Here is a 25,271-nt window from a genome sequence, read left to right as displayed (position 1 = left end):
AGATAAAAAGGGGTCACATGGCATTCATTATTCTTCAGTAATAAATTCCATCGGTCATTAACAGAAAAAACGGACCAGAAAACCGGTCGTAAACGAACTTTTACATGATATTGACCGCTGGGGCGTGGTTTCCGTCTGATATTGACCGTTGGGGCGTGGTTTCCGTCTGATAAGGACCGCTAGGGCGTGATTTCTCTGTTAATGACCGGTGGCGCGTGGTTTCTCTGTTTAGAGAGATTTACCTTTTATGAAACATGTTCCTGATTTTAATATTATATTTAAGTTGTTGAATTGTTTATTATATGTTGTTTTCGTTAAATATAAAATTAAAGATAACTTGATTAATATTCATATACTGAAAAATTGCACTAAAATGAATGGCAGTATTACTACGACTGGTCTTCACTCTTTGTCATAGAAATCGTACAACTACTCGAGTTCGCTTTAGGCATTTTGAAGTTACGAGAATTTTCCAAAACATGCTTTCTCAATGAAATAAACATAATAGTTCTTGAAAAACTGGTCATTATCGTGATACATGAACTGCCCGTAGGACAGTGGTATTGACCGGATAGCGATAATGACATCGCCTTTGGCTCAGTCATTATCACTATCTTAGTCAATACCACTGTCCTGTGGGCAGTCCATATATCACGATAATGACCAGTTTTTCAAGAACGATTATATAAGTAACCTGTATCAAACTGATGTGTTTGCTGGTCGAAACCGATCTTCCTACTGTCGCCTTCCCTAGTTTCATCTTTTCAGATGACATTTCTTCAATTGCTGTACATTTTGAACATATACACAACCCATTCCCAACAAAGGTTCTTAAATTGAAGGTCACATCAAATGCATACGGATTCAAATTGGGTTGAATTATTGACTTGCAATTCATTATTATAATTCGTCTGCATTGTTTGAGCTTATCTTGACAAAATTGAACTAAACTGACTACTATAGCGGCTATATCATTTCAATAGTACACTTAAATTAATGTTTGAAAAAGACACAAAACCAAATTTTCTTAAGATTTTTTGTCTCAAAATTGTAGAAAATACCTTTTAAAATGCTTCTAAAATATTTTCGGTTTATATAAACGGAACATGTCTATGTGGGTTAATGCGATATGTAAGTTTATTGACCCTTGTGATTCTCCTTGTTTGTTGTTTGTAATTAACAGGTATGAGTGCTTCTTGGTTATAAATGCATAACTGTTTGAAGATACAGTCAGTTATATTTCAATGTTGTTGAGATAATACTGGGTCGCTATAAACCTGTCTGATGAACTCATCTATACATACTTCAGTGTATTCGCACCACACTAGAATGTATTTTTATTTCCACTTTATGAATAATATCTTAAAGAACACAAACTATGATTTGTAAGTTCTATCCTTTGTTTTGTAACTTCTGTGTGTGTGTGATGTCTGATGGATTGTCTTTGTATTTTCCATATATATGTTCCTATGCCCCTGTTTTTTTTGGACTTATTTACCAATTCCGCTGATCGTAGTCGTTGATACTATTTTATACAAAACAAAAGTGGTAATCCAACGGTAGTAAAAATGGCAGTATATAAATCAAAAAGGAAATAAATTTATGATGAAATAATTATTTTCAGCTACGTTGTGAAAAGGATGATGAGTCGACCTACCATAATAAAATGTATTGTATTTTATTTATTAAAAAATTTAGTTTAACATTGCTTATAGATATTTTCAAGTCAAGATTCCATAAATCGTTCCTTAATGATTTAACCTTGAAGTAACTTTTACTTGATATAGTTATGGGGGAAATAATTGTATTTTGCAAATAAATATACATGGTATACGAACAAAGAAACAGAAACATATATATTTAAAGAGAAAACAGTATCAGCGCAATTTGGTTTCTTTATTTCGTAGGGAACGATCATTTAACGTTGAAAGGTTGATTATGAGTTTTTACATTTCTTAATTTTATTTTCATACCAATGAAGCATTAAAATATAATGTATACAAGACAACTGTTAATCTGACAATGATAAAAAAAAATGAATACCCGAGTTATGGTCGTACCCTAACATGGTTTGGTTCTGGAAAAATAAACTACTTCCAGAAATGGAAAACAACTTCTTTTCGAATCTCAACACTCTCCCTTTTTAATCTCGATCAGTGGTCTAACACATGTGAATTAAGAAACATCCAATACACTTCAATACAGCGTTATCATAAATGAATGACAAACGTTGTAGATGAGGATAATGTATTCGTGTTTAAACGAATAATTTATGTCTTATTTTTTATGGCTCATTGGTTGGGTTCATTCTGTGTAACATAATATTATAAAGCATTTTAAAGAAGTTTACAATGTTGACATGTTGTACAAGTGATGATTGTTTACACATATATACTTACTACAGAGCTACAGAGAATGATGCAGACTTTTATAATTAATCGCACTCGTACATATATCATTTACAAAATTATGTCGAATGATAAACAAAACATTCGGGTCAAGATTATATAGAACCATATTCAAATCGTGCGACCTTGAATTTGTTTAGATCACAGGGGCAGGGGGCAAATTTAATAAATTAATTGGTGTAAATTTCAATATAGGCATGCTACATGTACCATCTGACGTTTACAAATTACAAATACAAAACTGAACAAAAAAATATATATACAGAAAAACTATTGAAAAGGGTTAAACTTTAATATGCTGTAATAAAAAATAGTAAGCTAGAACATTTCACTGCATCTCGCACTGCATATACATGTACTGATCGGATGACATGCAGATACTATATATATTTAGTTTTCACAATGCTAGTAATCTAATTCACCCTTATTCAACAACAAAAACTTTATCATAAATCTTATGCAAAATTACAAAAAAATATTCTTTAAATATTTGTGCGTCAACACACTGTTCAAGGAATCATAACCCTTTGAAAAAACTCTGACTCTACATTACGTTGGAAGCTGGATTTTTTCATTTTTCTTTTCGCCGAAGGATAAATTCATAATTATTATTTCATAAATAATATACAAACAGGCACTCCGGAAATTTCCTACCATCCGTCTTTTATGTATCTCCTCGGCCTTTGAATATTCGGCTTTGAGTGTTTCTGGTGAAAGGAAATTCAGAAAGCATGAATGTACAGGTAGTTCTGTTCTTTTGTTGTCGTTTTTTTTTTGCAGCACTGGGCCGATACCGCTGCTTAGAAGGAATTGTGTACTGACATGATTTTTAACAAAACTTTTCTGAAATTTGTCCGTTGATCAATATAGAAATTCTATATAAAGAATGGTTGCATCTCCCTCAGACAAAGTTGACTTAGATAAATTTTGCTTTTATTTTAGGTCCTTAATGGAAATAAAGCTCTTCGACGTTTTTGGTTCTTGTGTATCATTTGCTATCAAATATTCCGTGTTTAGCGTTCTTATGAAGGTTTATCCAGCTGTTTTGGACTCATAAAATGTTGAGTGTTGTCTTCGTTATTTTAATGCTTTCTTTAACTTTATCATCCCTAGAATTTAGTGCATTTAAAAATGCCCTTGTGTCTATAACTTCAATTATATCTGAATGTTCGAATCTCTACGAAGTTATTTTCTTCTTGAATGACAAGCTAAAATCGTATGGGTTATTGTTTTTCGCTAAAAATTGACGTAACTACATTTGTTGCTCATGTGAGCATTGCTTATCACTTGGTGTCCGTCGCCCATCGTCCGTCACATGATTAGTCAATCATTCCTGTTTTCCAGAAAATACTCCAAAAACGCCAACAGGTAATAATAGGTGCACCTTTTACAGCTTCTGTAGTTCATGAAAATGGCTCAACCCTGCAATTGCTATATATAGAACATATGGGTAACATGTATACATGCAGAATATCCGTATACAACAAACACGTTCAAAATGTGTACCTTTAAAATATCTGATATTAAAAATAAATAGATGTGACATGATTGTTAATGAGACAAGTATCTACTAATAAAAGTGCAAGTCACGTGGATTCAAGGAAGTACTATTATAATTAGAGTTCACAGTACGGTCATCGTCATGTCTAATGATTAATATGCGATGTTAGAGTCTTCTTCTTAGATTAAATAAGTTTTTATTTATTGTAGGATATAATGGAAACACGGGTAGGCTTTGTAGCTGTTGATTATGTTGTCTTTGCTATTTCTGTCGCCATTTCTATCGGCATTGGCATTTTTCAAGCTATGGCAGGAGGAAAGCAGAAAACAACATCTGAATATCTGGTTGGGAACAGACAAATGAGTATTATTCCTGTGACCTTATCATTGATTGTGTCCTTTGAATCATCCATCATGATGTTAGCCTATCCAGCTGAAGTATATACCTACGGAATCATGTTTGTAATGAGTAGTCTTGGTTTCCTGTTGGCTGTGCTCTTAGGAACTAGAATCGTAGTACCTCTAATCCATCCATTAAAAATAACAAGTGTATATGAGGTAACAATTTACTATTACATTTTATAATTTTTAAAATCAACACAAATACTTGCTATAATTTTTAATTGAAATCTTACTTCATAAAAAAATTAGCGATATTGTACGAAAAAGTTTGTTTCTTCTATATACTATTAGTGTATTGAATAATACAGAATCTTTCACATGACTGTTATGAATAAAAGGAGATACAATGACCACATCAATGAAGCAGAAACCCGGAAAGTCTAAAAATATTAAAGCTATATCAATACATTTATCGTCTTGAACATGCATGACATATTTACCACTGGACGTTAAGCAACCAACAAGCAATCAATCTATACATCTACATAAATTATTGTTCAGTTCATTGTTCTATAAAAAACAACTGGCGCTACAATTATTAAAACGTTAAATGAAGTAAAGGATACCCACATAATACGTGAAATGGTTTCATTTATTTTCAGTATTTAGAATTAAGATACAAAAGCAAAGCAGTAAGAATACTGGGTACACTATTAGGAATGCTATCCAATGTAAGTAGTCAATCAATTTATCATAGTAATTCATTGTATAACAACATGTTATTTATTGGTCGAAGTACGAGCATTGCTTAGAAAACTAATTTTTATATTACAATCTCATTTATTTCTGATTTTTTTTAATGCAAATAAGAAAGTTTTCTTTAATATGTGATTGACCAAACAGGATTACTACACATGTAGCTACCATTCTAATAAACTTTCAGGGAAGATAAATAAAAATGAACTCAGTTGAATTTCATTGCAGGTAGTTTATATGGCATTTGTATTGTATGGTCCTGGGTTAGCCATCGAAGCAGGTAAATCTTTCTAGTATTCATTTAATTTTTTGAAGAAATCTGTAATTTTGAGTAATTTTAAAAGTAACGGTAAAGTTCAATTTTACGACAGGTTCTATGATTATCTGGCTTCCTCTTAAAAAAATAGATAAGCAGCAATTTTATTTCAAATTTGCTGAAAATGGCATTAAAACAGTATAACATGTATAAACAATATCAGTAAGAAATGGTAAAAATAAAAACAGACTCAGTACAGATTCAAGTGGAAATCTACTACCTTCATGTTTCTGAATCTGATAGACATTTTTATTTAATTTTTAAAGCAACACAAATATTATGATACATTTCGATCGTGTATTCAGCATCTGAATGACAATGCATGTTTTGTATGAGGGAGGAGGTTATATAATAGTTTAGTACTTGCAAAGATTACTTTATGCATATGTCAAATCCTGACTTTTCTTTATGCATGTGAAATGGGTTAGTTTATTTGAGTTTTTTTTTCATTTCTTTTTTTTATGGGAAGGAGGGGTCATTCTACTTTCACACTTAAAACAATCTATTGTTATTACGAATTAAGAAAGAGTAATAATGCAAAAGGTGTGCAATATTTTGTTTTTAGTACCAATACTTAAGTCTTCATGTTAAAGTCTTCAATAACAAGATCAACAACAAAATAAATTTCTTAAAGATGCTTTTTTTTTTCAGTTACTGACTTTCCACTTTGGGCATCTGTACTCTGTATATCGACAGCATCTGTATTGTACACAGCTATTGTAAGTGTTATATAAATGAATCTTCGTCAGTGAGAGAGAAAACATATTAAACATAAAAATAAAATGATTCGAGGTGTGTAGGACTAAGTAGACTTTTTCGTATTTTTGTGTTAATTTCTTTTTCTCTTTTTGTTATTTCACACGCTATTGAATTCAAAACTTTACAGAAACATCATAGTCTTTGCAAAAGCTTTTGAATTTTGCAAATCGGATTAATGTATGATGATGAATAAATAAATTATGCATTGTAGTGACACACTAAATTATGAAACCTAATCATTAAGTTTAAGAACATTTAGTACTAAAATAATCTAAACAAAAACTTGTCGTTTGATGTATTCGAGGTTTTGATTTTGCCATTTGATTAAGGACTTTCCTTTTTGAATTTTCTTCGGAGTTCAGTATTTTTGTGATTTTACTTTCTTCAAAAATAGGATAGAAACATTCTAGAACATTTATACTCCCTAAACAAATAAAGGCAAGAGTTGTATACCGCTGTTCGAAATTCATCAATCGATTGAGAAAAAAAAAAAATCCGGATTACAAACTTAAACTAAGATAAACATATCAAATATAAGAGAAGAACTACGACACAACAGAAACACAACACTAAAATGTAACACACACATAAACGAACTGTAATATAACAATGGCCATTTCCTGACTTGGTACAGGACATTTTAAGAAAAAAATGGTGGGTTGAACCTGATTTTGTGGCTTGCCAAACCTCCCGCTTTTATGGCAATGTTAAATATAACATTAAAAGGACAACATTACATGACAGGACTACAATATAAATAAATGGGAGAACATATAAGACAGAGAAACACGCAATAATCAAAAGGTATCAGGTTTACAATTTTTAGAATACGCCAGACGCGCGTTTCGTCTACACAAGACTTATCAGTGACGCTCAGATCAAAAAAGTTCGAAAGCCAAAACAAGTACAAAGTTGAAGAGCATTGAGGACCAAAAGTCCCAAAAAGTTGTGCTTAATACAGCTAAGGTTATCTGCCTAGGATAAGAACATCCTTAGTATTTAGAATAATTCATATTTTTGCAAATAGTAAATTTATAAAAATGACTATATAATAGATATACATTATAACACCAAAGAAACATAAAACAACCTAAACCAGCACATAAAAAGGCACAGCCGAGTTTGCCGAATTGATTGACACTCAAAGTGACGTCTTATTTGAATTAATAAAATTTTACAAAAAAAAGGATAGAATAAGAATAATTAGATACCATCACTTTGTTAGTCATTGTTTTAGATTTATATCATAAAATGCGAATACACTCATTATGTTGTTCCCTTCTTCCACACTCGAATCTTTTAATGTTTACATTTGCAAATACTTTTTCAACCGTTGCGGATATAAAAGCATTAGTTTTGAAAAAGGAACAATATCAATAGGGTATATGAAGGGACAAATGTAGTTAAAAGTAGTCAGATGAGGTTTTATTGTAAAATGTGGTTGCAATTATCTACAAAGGATTGCGATCATTAACAAAGGATTGCGACCTCCATTGAGAGTAAACCATCATCTCACTCTTTTTTAAAGAGCTCTTTAGTTAAAAGAGTTTCATTTCTCTAAGGGAAACTCGCTTCCAAGTTGAATATCTTATTATGTAAGTCTTGTAAGGATTAATGCAATTTTATAAAAATATTTATGTCTTATTTTAATAATAGTCCAACTTTTAAAATAAACCATGATTTTTTAACCTCACAACATACAGTGGCGAAAAACGGTTTAAAAACTTTTCATATTGACAGATAATAAGATCTTTAATCAAATCTACATTATTTTAGATAAGTTCAGTGTGCAGTATTCTCACGTATTAACGTATAGTCTTTCGTATGATGGTTATCCCTACTATTTTTAAACATCGAAACTTATCTGTTGCCAACTCGATTCAAACATGGCAACGGTTTTGTTTTTGGTATTCATCTTCAAAATATTTCACACGAAGAAACCAAACACAAAAATGCCTTGAACATCGTAACCAAAACAAAACATACGTACACATGTTAAAAGTCGAGCTAGTAGTTTACCGCCTGAACTGTAAAACCAATCTGTAGTTTTTTCATGAGTTGTCTCGCGTTGTTCGTCGTCTTGCATCATGAACTTTATCAAAAGCTTCTATAAACCTAATTGGTGAAATATAATGTCCAAAAATCATTATGAGATCGTTCACTTAAGTTTCCAAATTACATGCCAGTGTTGCTATTGACTTTTCTAATATTGGTTTCTTACTGTTAAGTTCAATGTTAAGATAAGCCAGGAGTTTCGTCCACACAATGCGTTGCTGTAATTATGAAGCTGATGTTTTGTATACAGATTTGCTATGGTTATTTGAAGATTACTTATAAGGTTGTTTTCCGGTATTTAATATTTCACAACACCTCATTATGACACTTGGTCCTACAAGAATAGAACATTACGGATAAGTTGTCTTTTTTTAAAGGATGATCTCAAACTGTTTGAGGAAATATTGAATTGATGTTTTTAATATTCTAATATTTAATGCGGTTCCCTCAGTTTTAGTTTGTTACCCCGATTTTGTTTTTTGTCCATAGATTTATGAGTTTTGAACAGCCGTATACTACTGTTGCCTTTATTTATAAATGTGTCACAAAAAAAGTGGTTGAGATTTATTTTTATACAGTGACATTTTTTTTAAATGTTTTGCATACACTATTGTAGGGAGGATTAAAGGCTGTGATATGGACAGATGTTTTCCAGTGCTTTATTATGTTTACTGGGGTTTTTGCAGTATTAATTAAGGTATGTATTATTGTTTCTTTCTTTTCTTACTGATAATTTTTCGTTAAAATAATAACAAAAGCTTGATTTTAAATCATTATAGTTATCATTGTGGAATATATGCAAAATATGGATTTAAGGGATTATATATTCAATGAATCATCGTGTGTCCAGATGGAACTATACCCTATGACGTTATACCTTTTGGTGTTTTGGTTCCATGCAGTCTATAATATAAAGATATAGCCAAAAACATATTTCAACTAAAACCAAGTAAAATAGTCCAAACCATTTAAAAGTTACAAGTGTAAAAACTTGTTTACTATGCAAAAAACTAAAATCACCCAACATCTATACCGCAAGATAGGGATAACAAAAATATATTTTTTTATACCTGGTTGTTGACAATTTTGACCAGTTGTTTCTCCCTATGATGTTGAAGGTATACAATTGTTCATTTGTTCTGCAGTTTTCAACTAAAGAGGTGCCAATGTCTGAATTAAACTACCACAACGTACCACAGTAGTAGTGCAATGCCTAACTATACACGTGAATGTTAAAATTCAGAGCTTCCATTGCAAACCTTGTTACTCATTCAGATTTTCGTCTGTATTGTTGATAGCGTAAATGTTATACGCTGTTCAAATAAACTCATCATAGAAACCAGCATTTCATAAAATTCGAGGTTTGGTCAACTATTTATTAGTAATTATGACAATGTCCATGATAATTCATATCAACATGTAAATGCTGACAACATATAGACAGATTTGTTCATAAGAACACAAACTCCGCTCTGTAAATATATATGCTACAATAATATGTTGACTGTCACTATTCATATGCAACTATTAAATTTTATACTTCGTGGGGCGACAAACAGCATCACACACAGGGACAGTGTACACATTTTGTCTAAACTGATAAGTCAATGTCCAGGAACAGTAAATGAGCTACGAGCATGTACACATCAACAATCATATAATTCCTAACACAAATGCAGCTGCTAGTGCAGACAAATAGCCATAACAAAACTGGTAAAGATCAAAAACAATTTTAATTATCAAGTGTATTCTCATTAGTTGGGTGTGTATTATAATTGGTAGAGTGAATGATTTATGCTAACCGCCTTAGTGAAATGAGTTCTAGCATGTATTTGTTTGAATATGTTCTTATACATATAACTCGGACATTATTTCATTTTTAAAGGGAACATATGACGCTGGTGGACCTAGAGAGGTAGTTGATATTTCATCGCGAACAGGAAGAATGAACTTTTTTGAGTAAGTATGTTTTATATTATATTTTAGTAAGATGGACGCCACAACCCTTTTGTCCTACTCCACAGAAACGGAAATTTTTTGAAATTGTTATTTTAAGCCATCATAGTTTTTTTCCTTGTGATGTATGTATCTTTCTCGTGTTTAGAAAGCATATAAGGATAGCTGTTATGTACTTTGTTTCGAAAGAGTGTATATCAATAATCATTGCATTCTTTCAGTTTTGACTTGGACCCAACAGTTCGTCATACATTTTGGGGATTAGTAATAGGATCAGCAATACGTTTGATAAACATGACTTTCTCACAGCCAACAGTTCAGCGAATATGTGCGTTAGAGAAACAAAAGGATGCAAACAAGTAAGTATCTCTATACAAATAACAATATTTTAGAGCGTCACAACAACAATTGATAAATTAAATGTTACGGTACATATAACTCCAAAATGGTGATGCGGTATATTATAATCGACGTAGCCATCAATCTGCTCATCCTTTGTTTTTATGTATATACTTACTGCTATTATGTTGTCGTTTTAGCGACATTTTTCAACATTGTTATATAAGCAGAAGGTTTGACTAGCTATAAAAACAGGCTCAACCCACCATTCTTTTGTAAAATGTCCTGTTCCAATTCAGTAATATGGTAGTCGTTATCAAATAGTTGGTTTCTATGTACCGTATGTTGGGGTTTGTATTTGTTGCGCTTCCGAATCAGTGTTTTTGTTATTTTTTTCCCTCTTATATATACATTGTAGTTAATGTGTTTCCTTCGGTTTTAGTTTGTAACCCGGATTTGTTTTCTCTCAGTTGATTTATGACTTTAAACAGCTGTATACTAATGTTGCCTTTAGTATTTCTAAATAATTTACTGATTTACATTTTATCGTTCATGTGTTTTATTTTTTCACTCTTAGTTTGTTTTAGTTTTTCACTTTTAGTTTGTTTTATTTTTCCCACTCTTAATTTGTTTTACCTTTTCGCTCTTAGTTTGTTATAGTTTTTCAGTCTTAGTATGTCTTAGTTTTTCACCTTAGTTTGTTTAAGGTTGGATTTATGAGACTTGAACATAAAAAACTACTGTAGCCTCTTATTTACACTTATGAATGCTGTTAAACTTTTAAAGCAGAACAGGATTTGGTGTTTGTTTGATAGTTTCCAACTGAATTAAAGATAAATTTTGACTAGTAATATGCTTCTCATAAAGTTCATGTAATATAAGTTTTTATTTAATGCATAATATTATTTTTTTTGCAGAATGCTGTTCGTATCAGGACCTGCATTTCTTTTTACGTTATCACTAGCATGTGCCGAAGGGCTTGTAGCATATGCATACTTCACCACTCAGGGATGCGATCCTATTGCCTCTGGGGACATTAAGAAAGCAGATCAGGTAACTCGATTTTATTTTTTACTTTGTCTTCTTGCATTTTTTGTAGCACCTTGTTTAGATATATACTGGAATGAAATTAAAAGCCGTACTACTAGATCGAGGAAAGTTCTATTGCAGAAACCTAATTTATATTGAACACAAAGACGTATGATATATGCATACTTTTTTTTATTGTTAAAGGACTATGTAGATCAATTCATGACTTGTTTTATTTCATATTTTATTTTAATTGCTTGTTTGATGTCTAATAGACGTATACGAAACATATTTAGTCAGTTTGCCCAAACAGTGTTATCAAACATTAATAATTTCATCCTTACTACTAGATTTTTTTTTTACAACCAGAAAAATAATCCTTTACCTGCAAGTTACAATTACATCACTAAATGCTAAAATGTAATGTAATGCCAAATTGTTTTATTTTCTTTAAAAGATAAGAACAATTAAAAAAAAATTATCATCGATTATTTCTTTTTGTTTAGATTATGCCGTACATGGTATTTCATATCTTTAGAAACACACCTGGAATGGCTGGATTATTTATGGCAGCAGTTTTCAGTGCATCTTTGAGGTAAAGGCTTAATATTGTTATGAAACTTATACACAATGCTTATTACCACAAAACATAGATCAAGTTAGAATTTTGGTGACGTCACTTTGACCGTTCATCAGTTATATAACTTTGTATGATATGCAAGCGGGGCATCATCTGTGTCCCATGGACAAATTCCCTATTTATTAAATGTTTGTTACAGTGACTAACAGATTTCAAGTATGGGTATCGACCCAGTGCTAGTAACTGAAATAAACACTTGACAAATTTCATTCTACCAAGTCGCTTTCGTGGATAAGCCATCGTTAGGAGCGTTCAATCGAAACATTTGAAAGCTGTATAAACGTTACGCGCTATGCAAAAGAGCTTATAAAAAGATACTTCCATAGGTGAGGGTTTTTAGTTTTAAGATTTTGCCACCTTTTTCCATTTTTTTTTATCATTTTATCAAGGTTGATTTTTTAAATTTATTTTGATCAACACTTAACATAACAAAATATATGCAATAGGCAGAAACAATTAACTGCCATTTTGCAATTGTCCCTCCGGTTGAGCCACCTAATTAATGATAGCGACAAATAGTTTCGATAATGATATTGTTTTCTTTTCAAGTAAAAAATGCTCAGGATACGTAAAATTTCTTGACAAAATACCACTACTAACCGTGTATTGAAATAAGCCCCGCCTACAAACCCAATATGGAATATTCACGGTCTCCCCGCAGTTGCTTTTTACCAATCATCTTCCTAGAAATGTATGAGGGGTAAGATAATGTTATGTATCTGAATTGTGGGAAGCTTTCAGTCATGACAAATATTTAAAAAAAAAGACAAAAGGTTAAACAAAAAAAGGAATATTCGAACCCTTTAGTCGAAAAAAAGCTAACAATACCACGAGAAAAAGACAAACAATAGTACACAAAACACAACATAGAAAACCAAAGACTGGTCAACACGAACCCTCCAAAAACATAGGGAGATCTCAGAAGATCTGGAAGGGTAAACATATGTTGCTCCACATGTGCCTTCTTCGTGTTACTACTATTAAATACGCTGATTAGCTATATCACATGAAAATACATAACCGAGTGTGAAGTTATGAAATTAAAACTGTTTCTAAACATTGTATAGAATGGCTCCTTTACGATCATGTGAAGATTATTAATTTTTACTGGATAAAAACAGAAACGATTTTCCAAAGTTTTATCAAAACGTTATCAATGAATGTACATTATAAGTATACTTACGTTAGTAAATGTTTTAAGTGCTGTGAAGATGCATTCTCGGACGCCTCTGTTTTACATCTGCTAGAATACGATCGTGGGATTGAATTTAACAAAATATAGACATAAATAAGCCATTTGTTTTTTCAATCTATTTTAATTATATTTCCTTCCATAGTACCTTGTCATCGTTATTGAACAGTAGTGCTGCAATGGCAGAAGAAGACATTATACGACAAATTTTTAGAAATATATCTGATCACAAAGCTACAATCATTGCCAAGATTTCAGGTAAGCAATGCTATGTTCTCAAGGTATATTGAATAGTAATAAACAGGCCTTTGGTAAGCGCTTATATTTGTCATGCAAACAACATATAGACTTTGATATTCACTTAGTTGAACACAGTGATCTAAGTTTCCCTAACTTTGGACTTTTCGAGGTGTAAATGTTAATGCTCTATAATGAACGTTCTTTTTATATCATTTTCTCACATGTTTCTGCATCAACTTGAAACACTTTTTCCTGTAAAGACAGTGAACTACATATTGAGAATAAACAGGGTTCTAACAGCACCTTGTTTAGTTAAAACGACAGCAAAGAGATAAGTTAATCAATATATACAGAAACAATATTTAAAAAGTTTGGAGATCAGTTCATGTATTTGAAAATCATTTCATCCCTTATTCTTCAATTGTTAGTAATTTTGTATTTCTGTATCATTTTAAAAAGACTAATCATTAATCAAATCAACAAGGGCATTACGTTTTATAATTTATACAAGTATATATGTCACATATCATGCATGCCCATGGTTGTACCTTTTTGAAGTTAAAGATATGCATAGTCCTTATCTTTATTGAAGTTTATGTATAATATAATATTAATAATTAGTATTTCATTGGTATAACAACAGGAGTATTTTACAGATTCCGAGCTTCCAACCAATATTTCCGTTTTCTTAACTGAAATATTTCACTTCTTATCATTATTATGAAAAGAAACAAAAAAAATATTTTGCACGATTATATGAATATTGTTTTTGTTTTTTTAATTTCCACTTTGTAATATCTATTTTTAATATAGGTTTTCATTACTTTGTGCATATTTGTTTATCTTTTTTTCCATAAATTACAGTGGTTTTCTTTGGAGCACTTGGTGTTGGTCTTACATACTTTTTAAAGAATGTCAAAGGAATCATTTCTCAGGTACATAGACTTGTTTTTAAAGTATATCATGCACATTTTGTTTTGAATTTTGAAAGCATAATTCAGAGATAGGTACATGTCAAATCTCCAATGAATAAACCTTGACGACATTATTGTTGTTTCTTCATTGTTTTTAACTTATGTATTAGTATGTATACATGTATTCGATTATTTTAAAAGAGGGACGAAAGATACCAAAGGGACAGTCAAACTCATAAATCTAAAACAAACTGACAACGCCATGGCTAAAAAATGAAAAAGACAAACAAAGATCACAAATGGGTATTAACCATAAAATTATATGAAATAGCATTATGTAAACAAAAACATTGTATATATTATTAACTGTTTTTATGCATTTACACAAATTCAAATCTTTATTTGGAGAACTTTTCGTATAAGTATCTTGCTGTAATTGAACATTTTTTATACAATGCAGATAAGCACTAGTTTTACATCAGCTATCAGTGGGCCAATTACTGGACTGTTTTTGTTTTCTGCTTTTTATCCGTGGGGAACCAAAAGGGTGAGTTGAGCAAATTGAATAATGTAATCTACTTTATTGTATTCGTTAAAGTTTTGTTATGTTTAGTCATATTTTACCTACGACCGACAAATGATCATTGATGTACATAACATGGTGTCGTCATACAAAACATTTCGCATCTTGCTTCTTTTTCTTTGAAACTTCGAACAATGCATGTAGAATATACTAAAGTTGATATTCTTGTCATTGTATTGTTATAAAGTAAACGCACATGGTGATTGAATTAATATCAATTGGTTTCAATCGGACATCTGTCAATACTAACAAATAAGTCTCGTTTGGATTCAATCGAGTCATATACTTTGTGTTAAATTGTATGAAAATGTATAGAATTTTGTGTTCTAATTTTAATGTAGCATTTAATTTGAATAAATATATTTAGACGTCTTACATATTCCCAATATCTAAATTCATTCATATTGTTGAAAACATGATTGATGGAATCAACCATCGTCAAAAGTAATTCTGAGTGATCTATTAGTTTGATTACATTTGTAGAGTGCTATTATTGGTACGTTGATGAGTGTTGCTCTCGTATTCTGGCTTACCTTAGGACAAGCAATGTCAAAGTCACTTCGTAGAGCAGTACCACTTGTTTCAGGACCAACAGATCAGTGCTATAATAACTCATCATCGATGATAAGTGTGAATGGTTTTACCAATTACACAGTAGGATATTCATATTATACAACAGAAGATCCACTTCCTGATGAGTCAATAGAACCGTAAGTGTAAATAAAAACAGCTATGAAATATCGTAAACATCAATTTTATCAAGTATTAATGGCATAAACACTAGCATACCGCTGTTCAGTAGTCATAAATCAATTCAGTGAAAGCAAATTCGGAATACAGACTAAAACTGTTGGAAACTCATCAACCATAAGAGGAAAACAAAGGAACAACAATGTTATATAAACAATGAACTTAAACAGAAAACAAACGCAAAAACACATAAACGGACTATTTGATAACAACTGCCATATTACTGATTTAGTTCTTGCAATAAATACCTCAAAGAAATGTCATAGATTGGAGGTAAATAAACTCATCATAGATACCAAGACTAAATTTTGTATATACGCCAGACGCGCGTTTCGTCTACAAAATACTCATCAGTGACGCTCGAATCCCAAAAAGTTATGCGGCAAGTTTGTGGGTTTCTAATACAATTTTGTCTCTGCTGTGGTTTTATTCTTAGTATGTTTGAAAATAGTAATTTTTGGTGCTGTATTCCATGGTGAAATAGATACTGTATTGATTTCATACTGCTTTCCATTATCTTCCCTCGCTTATATTTCAGAGCATTACCATTTCCTATAAATGATTCCATTTGGGTTTTTTTTCTAGAAAAAGCAAACGTTGTGTCATGCACGTCATACGTATTTTTTTTCTGTTCGGCAATTTATTGTTGTGCTTTTATTCTAAGTAACTACGATTTTTGTGTACTAAGATATACCGGTTTTTCATCGATAGAGGCAAAGAATATATTATGTCGTTTTGTAATATGTGTGTATTGATACATACAGTTTCCTCGTCGTTAGGAGCAAACAAGGTCATATTATTATCTTTTCACGTGTTTCTTAAACGGCTTAAGAAGAATATCGAGTGGATTGTTGTTTTTCTTTTTCTTTTCGAAAGCTGGTCCTGCTATATATTTAAAATTCAGGCGACATTAGTTTATCGACGTTCTATCATTAATCAATAGGGAAGAGACTTATCAAGGTAAAACAAAAACTGGTGGCATTGCGAGAACTCTAAAAGGCACAAGACACGTTGCGTCGACAGAGTAAGTGACTCCGGCTTTGCGGGCATCACCCGTCACTAGAATACACTTATTTTCAATCTTAAAATCACAAAAAAAAAACACATTCGATAAACATGTCGCTCGCTAATGAGTTGAGACACAGATTTATTTCAAAATCATATTGGGGAAGTTATATGTGCGAATATAGAAAATAATACTAGTATCGGATTTCAAGTTTTGTTTTTTTGTTTGCCTTTAATGTGCAGCGTATGTTTTTACAGTTGTATAAAGTTAAACAAGTGTTTCTAAATAAACTCATTATATATACCAGGATACAATTGATACTAAAAATAAAAACAAAGTACTAGTACATTCAAAACCAAACAATGTAAACTGTTCAAATATTTTAATCAGGAATATTCTTTTTCCATTTCAGGGAAGGTTTAGATAAATACTATTCTATTTCATACCTATGGATAAATGTTTTGGGACAAGCATTTACTATATTTTTTGGAATCATAGTAAGCCTTATTGAAGGTAATGACTTAAAGTTTATTTTTCTTTCTCGACTTTTTGACTTTTTGACTTTCAGGGCATGATTAGAGGATGGAGGTGCGTCTTTATGAAAACTGGGCACGAAGACAACTGGAAAAGAATTTAAACACCATACAATGACCTACTCTAAAAGTTAAAAAAAAAACCAAAGGAACAATTAAAAAACTTTTAGTCGAAGAAACTTTCAAGACAGTAGTTCACCGATGTTCAAATCACGTAACACCGAGTGAAAAAGTAAGAACCCACACAAAGAGATAACAAAAACGAGCTACATCGTAAAGTCGGTTATTTTCAGCTTAACAATTGATAATCGAACCATTTCATTTGACAGTAATCACATTTCAAAAAAATACAAACGTACTGGTTTGAAATATTATCAATTGCCGAAAACTAGTAGATTCATTGTGAAATCGGAAAGTTTTGCTTAAGGATGTACTTAGGTGAGGTTAGCTGAAAATTAATAAATCAAGAATTTAAAATTGATACTATAAGCTGGTAGAGCATTCTTTAAGAATGAAAATAAGGAGCCAGCTGAAGGACGCCCCTGGGTGCGAGAATTTCTCGTTGCATTGAAGACCTGTTGGTTACCTTCTGCTGTTGTTTGCTCTATGGTCGGGTTGTTGTCTCTTTGGCACATTCCCCATTTCCATTCTCAATTTTAAAAATATTGATAGGTCATGGACCTCCTTTTCGAGCTATTTAAGATTTAAAATATGGCGGGAAAAGGCTGACTCGGACTTTTACCTTATGTTTGCATTGTTATTATTTGTGTCCCAAAAAAAAGAAAGAAAATTAACAATCTTCTAAAATTTTGGTAAATGACCTTTCATGAGCTATTTAGTCTTATATGAAAAAAATAATTGGTGTTATGGGGCAAAATATTTTACCTTGTTTTGTATGGAAAAACACCAAGGAGTCCGAAAATTTTACACGAATTCCAAAACCACACGTAAGTACATCCTAAAATGTGCCATTGTGGTATTATCTAAAAAAAAAATCTTGCAATGGGTTTAATGTAAAATAAATTTTAAGACAAGTAAGTTTTTACAACAATGCTCTAAGATTACCATTTACGGAAGGAAAGACCGACTTTTATGGTAAGAAAATACTGCTCACATTAAAATTAATGCTTATTTTATGTGTAAACCTTTTGTTTAGAAAAATCAATGGTACCTAAAATCCTACCATTTATATAAGATAAATAGAAAACAAGAGACGAAGAAGACCACAAGTGTGAACAGATAAATATATAAGTTTCAAGATACATTTATTGGAACTCATTAAATTTACATTTGACAAGACAAAAACAGAACAGTTAAGACTTAAGTAGTGAATTGTTGCATGCATATCAGTAACTTTTGTTAGCGATTTTGAAAGTTGAAATGGAACATTTAGCGAAATACATAAAAGTTTTGTATTTATTTATTATTTATTTTTTAAAGGTGTACCCTCGTCTGATTCTGTAGATGTGAGATTTGTTTTACCGTTTTTTGACCAATTCTTTCCTTGTATCCCAAAACGAATTAGGAAAAGACTTTATTTTGGAGTAACATTTGATAAGGTAAGATTATCTAAGATGAAAGTCGTACATGAAGTTCTTGGCAACAACTTGTTTCCACCTTAAACTTGTAAAGTTCATTCAAATTTTAATGTTTAAACGTTTACATTTTCTGCATTGGTGTATAGAAATTGAAACTCCAGTGATAATCTGCTAAATGTGGATCATCGCATTAAGTCGAAAGTGGTTCACAAGTCGCAATATATATCCAATGACTGATCCAGTTGTCCTACACAAACTGCTCCGGTAAATGACGGATTAACAATTTTTGTCGAGTCAATATCCATCGTAAATGGTATTAAACACAAACACACATATCCAAAAGGGAAAATTTATCACAAAAGGGAAAACTATAGCAAAGGATATCCAAAAAGAAATGATAATAAAAAATCCATGGGAGGAAATCCAAAACGATTTATCAGCGAATAATATTTCTGGATTTACCTTCACCAGAAATGCTCAAACCACGAACAAATCAAAAGCATGGATGCTGAATAACTTAACTCGCCATGAGCTTTATGTTCGAAACCAGTTAAGCATGGACAATTACATAATATGATGTACTGATCTTAAGACACAGTATAAGTTTTGATCATATTACAAAGCTTGCTTGATATAATCAAATTAAATATAAATATTGACCTGTGACTGTCTCAAATTCATTTGAATAGATCAACTTGCACTTCGCACCGCGAGAGCTGAACATATTTATATGAAAACATGACGTTTAACTTTAATATTAGTATTTGCATTCGATTGCAGAGAGAAATAATGTTGGAAAAGTATGGTAAAGACGAAACAGACGTTGCTACACTGAATAATCTTGGAAAAAAGAATGAATCTACAAAAATAGAACTTTTGTCATTTCAAAAGGAAGGAAAATTTCTTACGGATGAAGAAAAAACAATCATTTAAGTTTGATTTATACCAGTTCAGTCTTATCGTAAACCCATGGTTCTTCTCATAAGTTCAGTTATTTTAAATACACATTAGTGCATAATATACATTTAATTCGATAGAGTAGTTTTGTATGTATGTGTGTACGTGTGTGGTTTTGTAATGCATGAACAAAATGTCTGTGTCAACTTTTCATTTAATCACGCATAATGAAATGGGTTAATTTTTTAATCCAAAAACAAACAAATAAAAGTTTTACAACCTTTATAACTATATATTGTACTGTTCTTATTTTGTTCAAAAATTTGAAAGGGACATAAAAATTCTTTGCAATATAGTTATACGTTTTTATGCCCTATTTATGGGCATTATGTTTGCTGGTCTGTTCGTCCATCCGTTCGTTCGTCCGTTCGTCCCGCTTCAGGTTAAAGTTTTGCTTACAGTTTTTGGTCGAGGTAATTTTTGATGAAGTTGAAGTCCAATCAACTTGAAGTACACATGTTCCCTATGATATGCTCTTTCTAATTTAAATGTTAAATTAGAGATTTTGCCCTATTTTCACGGTCCACTGAACATAGAAAATGAAAGTGCGGATGGGGCATCCGTGTACTGGGGACACATTCTTGTTTTTAAAATAGTTTTTAAAAAATACCAAGTAGTTTTTTCAATCAATTTGCATGATATTGATGCCAACCATTAATCTTGTTATAAATACAAAATCCATACAATTATTATTTTAACGTAAGATTAGTTCGACTTTGAATTCCTTCATAATTGTTGATATGGTTTCTTTGAATTATATAATAATGTTGTCTTTATCAGCGTTACTCATGATATAAAACTAATCAAAATATGGAGAAGAGACATAACAAGCATATATCAAGACTGTGATTATTTTTACTATTTTATCACTTTACCTTATTAAAAGCGACAAAAGTATACCGCTGTTCAAAAGTCATTAATCGATTGAGAGAAAATAAATCTGTTTTATAAACTAAAACCGAGGGAAACAGATAAACTATAAGAGGAAAAAACGAAACAATAGAACACTGAAGTGCAACAAAATCAAACGACAATGTAACATACATACACACGTACTATTAGATAGCAACTACCATATTCCTGATTTTGTATTTGATTTTTAAAGAAAAAATGGTATGTTGAACCTGATTTTGTGTCTTAGCCAAACCTCACGCTTTATGGCAATGTTTAAATGTACCGCTAAAATGACAACATTACATGACGGGAATACAGTACAAATAGATGCAAGAACACCCAAGATATACATAAATTAATAATATAAAAGTACATTTCGACATGTTAACCACAGATTAACAACAAATAACTAAAATCGATTTAGGACAGTACAAAAATAATAACGTTATACAATTACGAAGTGTGTGTCTGTCACACGAGTGTGTCAACGCCACAAAAAGTAACGTCACAGGTAAATTTCTAAAAAAAAATTGATGTAAATCAAGATTAGAGTTCTAATTATGTTATTTGATGTATTTTATACCAATTACAAGAATACTGATATATAACTGGGACTAGTAATTGTACAACTAACAATTTCAGTCTTTCTTCCAAATCAACAGTGTATAACAAATAAATCCTGTTTACATAGTTGCTTTAAACTAAAATCATACTAATGAACTGGTTGATTAATTATCTTTTCATTTACATACGAATAGAAAATAAGAAATAGAATCAAAACTACAAACGATAAACGACACAAAACAATATCCGATCAGAATTACAAATAAAATGAAAGCTGGATAAACAAATACCGAGACACCGTGACGTCTTATAGCAATGTAAATTCACACTCAGCAAAACAGTCATATTCGAGAATATGCCACGTTCGGTACTTAAAAGACCAGACGACGTAAATGGTAAACCACAATATAAAACGTGGAAAACATATCCACAGACACATCGTATTGATCAACCAATTTGTAATGGTGTCCATAAAATTTACGGAGCGTCATTTTTAATCTGAAATATGACTTGTATGCAGGTTTTCAATCTACTTATCCCGGCTTCCTCGTCCACTAGAAAAAGATCAAGGAACAACTTACATTTACGTCATAAAGAACTGTTTATCTGTAGAAATTGTTCTGACAGTTCTACCAGTGTTGATTTGTTAACAGTTTATATATTGATCTGAAACATACAGCACCGTATAATGGTACACGTAAATACATGTTATAAAATGACAAGGCCGCAACATACAGAGACATGAGTAAAACGAACATTGTCAAAACATACATACAAATTATATAGATATCTGCGAATCAAATAAAGACTTCTTGGCATCAACTAGTGACATCATATAAAAACAACTGCATATATGAAGACATTAACATATACGGACATCTTTGCATTATGTAAAGACATCTACGCATCCTATAAAGACATATGTACATCATATAAAGCCACTAACACATCTTAAAAGTCATTACCACATCATATTGTAATAAACCTAGGGTTGCTATAATTCTGTTTAATAACTCATTCAGGAGGAGTGGAATCATCATTTAACTCAGCGGCAGTATGAAGAAACAGATTTGTAATACATAACAATAGTATTTATTTCAGTCGTATTTTGACTTCTTCTTTCAATATAATAAACATCAAAATGATACACATTTATCTTTCAGCAAATAAAACAATAAATCGGGTGGTCAATATAAAAGGTAGTTGACGGTTCAAGAGATTGATTCAGAATGACATGTTGTTCTACAGGCTCCTATTTATGTGTTTTGGCACTTACTATGACGTTAGAGTAAACATCTAATCGTCCAATCAAAAGCAACGTTTCTTACGTCTTTTGGCTTGAAATGTTCAAGAAGACAATCAGATTTCGTTATTACTAAATAAATACTCATTATTGAGTTGTCCTCATTTTGTCCTTCTTGTCCGAATTTTATTTAAAAGCGAATAAAATCAAAAGGACATTTCTACATAATGCTATTTTTAAACGGACAGTAAATTCCTTTCTCGGTACGGCGTATGAACTTGGGTGTAATTTACATAACCTTACGCATTAGATATAATGCTTAAATGAGATCAATGAAAACCCTGTTCTATCATAAATAAAGACAATGTTAATGAAAAGGGAGGCACAAACATAATAAATACGCAATTTACCTGCATTGATAAAGTGTTAACTTAAACAAATAATAAAATGAGATCGCAAAGTGAAAGTACAAAACGGTGTCATGGCAGATGTAAACAAGTTGAATCTCACGACGATATTTGTCAAAATAAATCACTATATGACGGGATAATCAAAGTATTACATAGGTAAACATTGCCAAGATATACATATAAAACTGACCCTTATCGCTTGCAAAGTACAAATAGTTTAAATCATGAGTATGAAAGTCAATGCATTTATCAGTGTTTGTGCACACCCGAGAAGTTGACCACCCGGCAATATTCAAATAAATATATGTCATATACAATAAATAATACGTTAAATAATAACAATTATAAGTCCAGATTTGTCACAATTTCCCCCACCCAAGTCTTAAAATACTCCTGTATTTTCTGGAGGTAACAGTATACCAGTACTTTTATTTTTGTTTACTTAGTCTCTGTGTTCTTTAGTCTTTAATAGAATATATTCACAGTGTTTAATTATATCATCCACACTTCTGTGTCTTCAGGGAAATCCTCTTTCCATCTGTAGATAATTTTCACTATTACATTCAGCAATTTCTGATATGACATCGGACACATTTAAAAACCATAGAGAAACACTAGAGCCATTCACGAATTTCTTCCACTTATCTAAAAAAAACACAGTATCACTTTAACATCAAATAATAATTTCTGTTGACGTTGCAACTATAATTATTAACTACCTTGGAAATATCACAATATTCCACCAAATTTTCTAGAAAACCCCCTCTTTTCAACCAACTCTGGGGTGATCAGTCCCTATAGGCAAATCTGGGCTACGTTTCTAGAAATATCACATAACAACTGGATGCATTCACAACACTGCACCATCACATAACAACTGGATGCATTCACAACACTGCACCAATACTTCTTCATATATCTCAACACATGAATAATCTTATTCATAAAAAAATAAAAAAATAACGAGTGATACACATTTAAACACATAAGCACAATAAATTTTGAATGGCGTCTTGTCCTCTTCTTTGGTTTTAACTTCACTTCTTGCTAGATTATGAGACACTTTCTTTTATCACTTTAAACTGTTTCCATTATATTCTGTGAGTCTATATATGTGAAATACTATTCCTGGTTTCTTTGTCACTTCAATATTCGATAATTCACTGGTACTGCACAAATTTAAATGCTAAAATTTTATCAAGGTAATATCACAAATAATCACATTATTTTCATAAAACATATTTTTCCCAAGTTCTATTATGTTTGTCCATCAACGGAACTATGCATATAAAATCCCTTATCTGTTATTTTTCTTGACCCCCTATTTGATTTATTCTGCTATTTATAATTTGAGTCTGAATTTCATTTCCAACATATTTAAAATCATTTAATTAACATAAAATACGATTTCTGTAACCGTCAACTCCCGACCTATTGAATAAACGGAAGGTTGTCTCCCTGAACCGTTTCCATAGTTGTATTTGGTCTGAAATTTCTAAAATTCTGTGAATTCGGGGGTTTATTCTCCCTAATTTCATGACCATTAAACATAGAACATTGTCTATAAAAATGATCAGGCGAGTCACAAATGAAGCAGGTCCTTTGATTCTGTGTATTACTCCCGTTTTGGTAAATGTTGCGGCCAAATCTAAAGTTGGATCGGTTGTTCGTATTCCGAATCTGATTTTCTAACTTATCCATTCTACTTAAAAGCATTTGAATGATTCTGTCATTATATGGCTGTTGGGAAATTAATCTGACATTTTGGTCACCATTATTTTGCCATTCCATATCTAAGCTATTTTCACTACAATTTTCATAAGAAACTGAGCGGACACTAGTTTTCTTTTGACTTGACTCCCCCAAAAGAGCCTCATATCTTTCAATTATATCCACAGCGTCAGCGACCGTTTTACATTCTCGATCTACACATCGACATTTCATTTCTATAGGAATCGACTTGTATAACTGATTGAGCGCCAACACTTCTTGTGCCAATGAATCTAAATTACAATAAGCTTTTTGTACCATCTGGCGGAGGTCATCACCGAGAGCAGCAACTGTTTCACCAGAATTTCTTGTTCTCATTTCAAAACGAGATAACCATCTGTTTTGTTGACGGGCACTTCCGAATCTTTCTTCTAAGTGTCGGACAAGAATACTGTAAGGTCGGCGTTCATGTGTAGGAAGGCTCATATAAAAAGTTCTCGCAGGGCCCTTTAAACTTGCAGCAAGTGTCAATACTCGATCTTCCGTACTCCATCTGCCAAGTTCTGCACAATCTTGAAAATGCGAAAAATATTCTTCCCAGTCATCTGATCCACTATAAGCATCTGGACGAATTGTA

General features: G+C 31.6%; 1 protein-coding gene across 2 annotated transcripts in view; it reads left to right on the top strand.

Moving 5' to 3' along the window:
- The window catches only part of LOC143067733 (sodium-coupled monocarboxylate transporter 1-like), a 44,409-nt gene extending 24,365 nt beyond the window's left edge, over positions 1-20,044 (top strand). For both annotated transcript variants that reach the window (XM_076241220.1, XM_076241219.1), the window contains exons 2-17: positions 4,119-4,466; positions 4,913-4,981; positions 5,235-5,286; positions 5,974-6,041; positions 8,753-8,833; positions 10,022-10,095; positions 10,314-10,451; positions 11,349-11,484; positions 11,967-12,055; positions 13,438-13,550; positions 14,397-14,467; positions 14,907-14,993; positions 15,513-15,739; positions 17,198-17,298; positions 18,759-18,877; positions 19,637-20,044. In XM_076241220.1, the coding sequence (XP_076097335.1) occupies positions 4,125-4,466; positions 4,913-4,981; positions 5,235-5,286; positions 5,974-6,041; positions 8,753-8,833; positions 10,022-10,095; positions 10,314-10,451; positions 11,349-11,484; positions 11,967-12,055; positions 13,438-13,550; positions 14,397-14,467; positions 14,907-14,993; positions 15,513-15,739; positions 17,198-17,298; positions 18,759-18,877; positions 19,637-19,789 (1,920 nt within the window). In that variant the 5' untranslated portion in view covers positions 4,119-4,124 and the 3' untranslated portion in view covers positions 19,790-20,044. The remainder of the gene's footprint in view (positions 1-4,118; positions 4,467-4,912; positions 4,982-5,234; positions 5,287-5,973; positions 6,042-8,752; positions 8,834-10,021; positions 10,096-10,313; positions 10,452-11,348; positions 11,485-11,966; positions 12,056-13,437; positions 13,551-14,396; positions 14,468-14,906; positions 14,994-15,512; positions 15,740-17,197; positions 17,299-18,758; positions 18,878-19,636) is intronic.
- The last annotated feature ends 5,227 nt before the right edge of the window (positions 20,045-25,271 follow it).

The sequence above is a fragment of the Mytilus galloprovincialis genome, chromosome 3 (assembly GCF_965363235.1).
Source record: "Mytilus galloprovincialis chromosome 3, xbMytGall1.hap1.1, whole genome shotgun sequence".
In the NCBI taxonomy this organism is placed as follows: Eukaryota; Metazoa; Mollusca; class Bivalvia; order Mytilida; family Mytilidae; genus Mytilus; species Mytilus galloprovincialis.
This window is presented reverse-complemented; position numbering and strand designations above follow the sequence as displayed.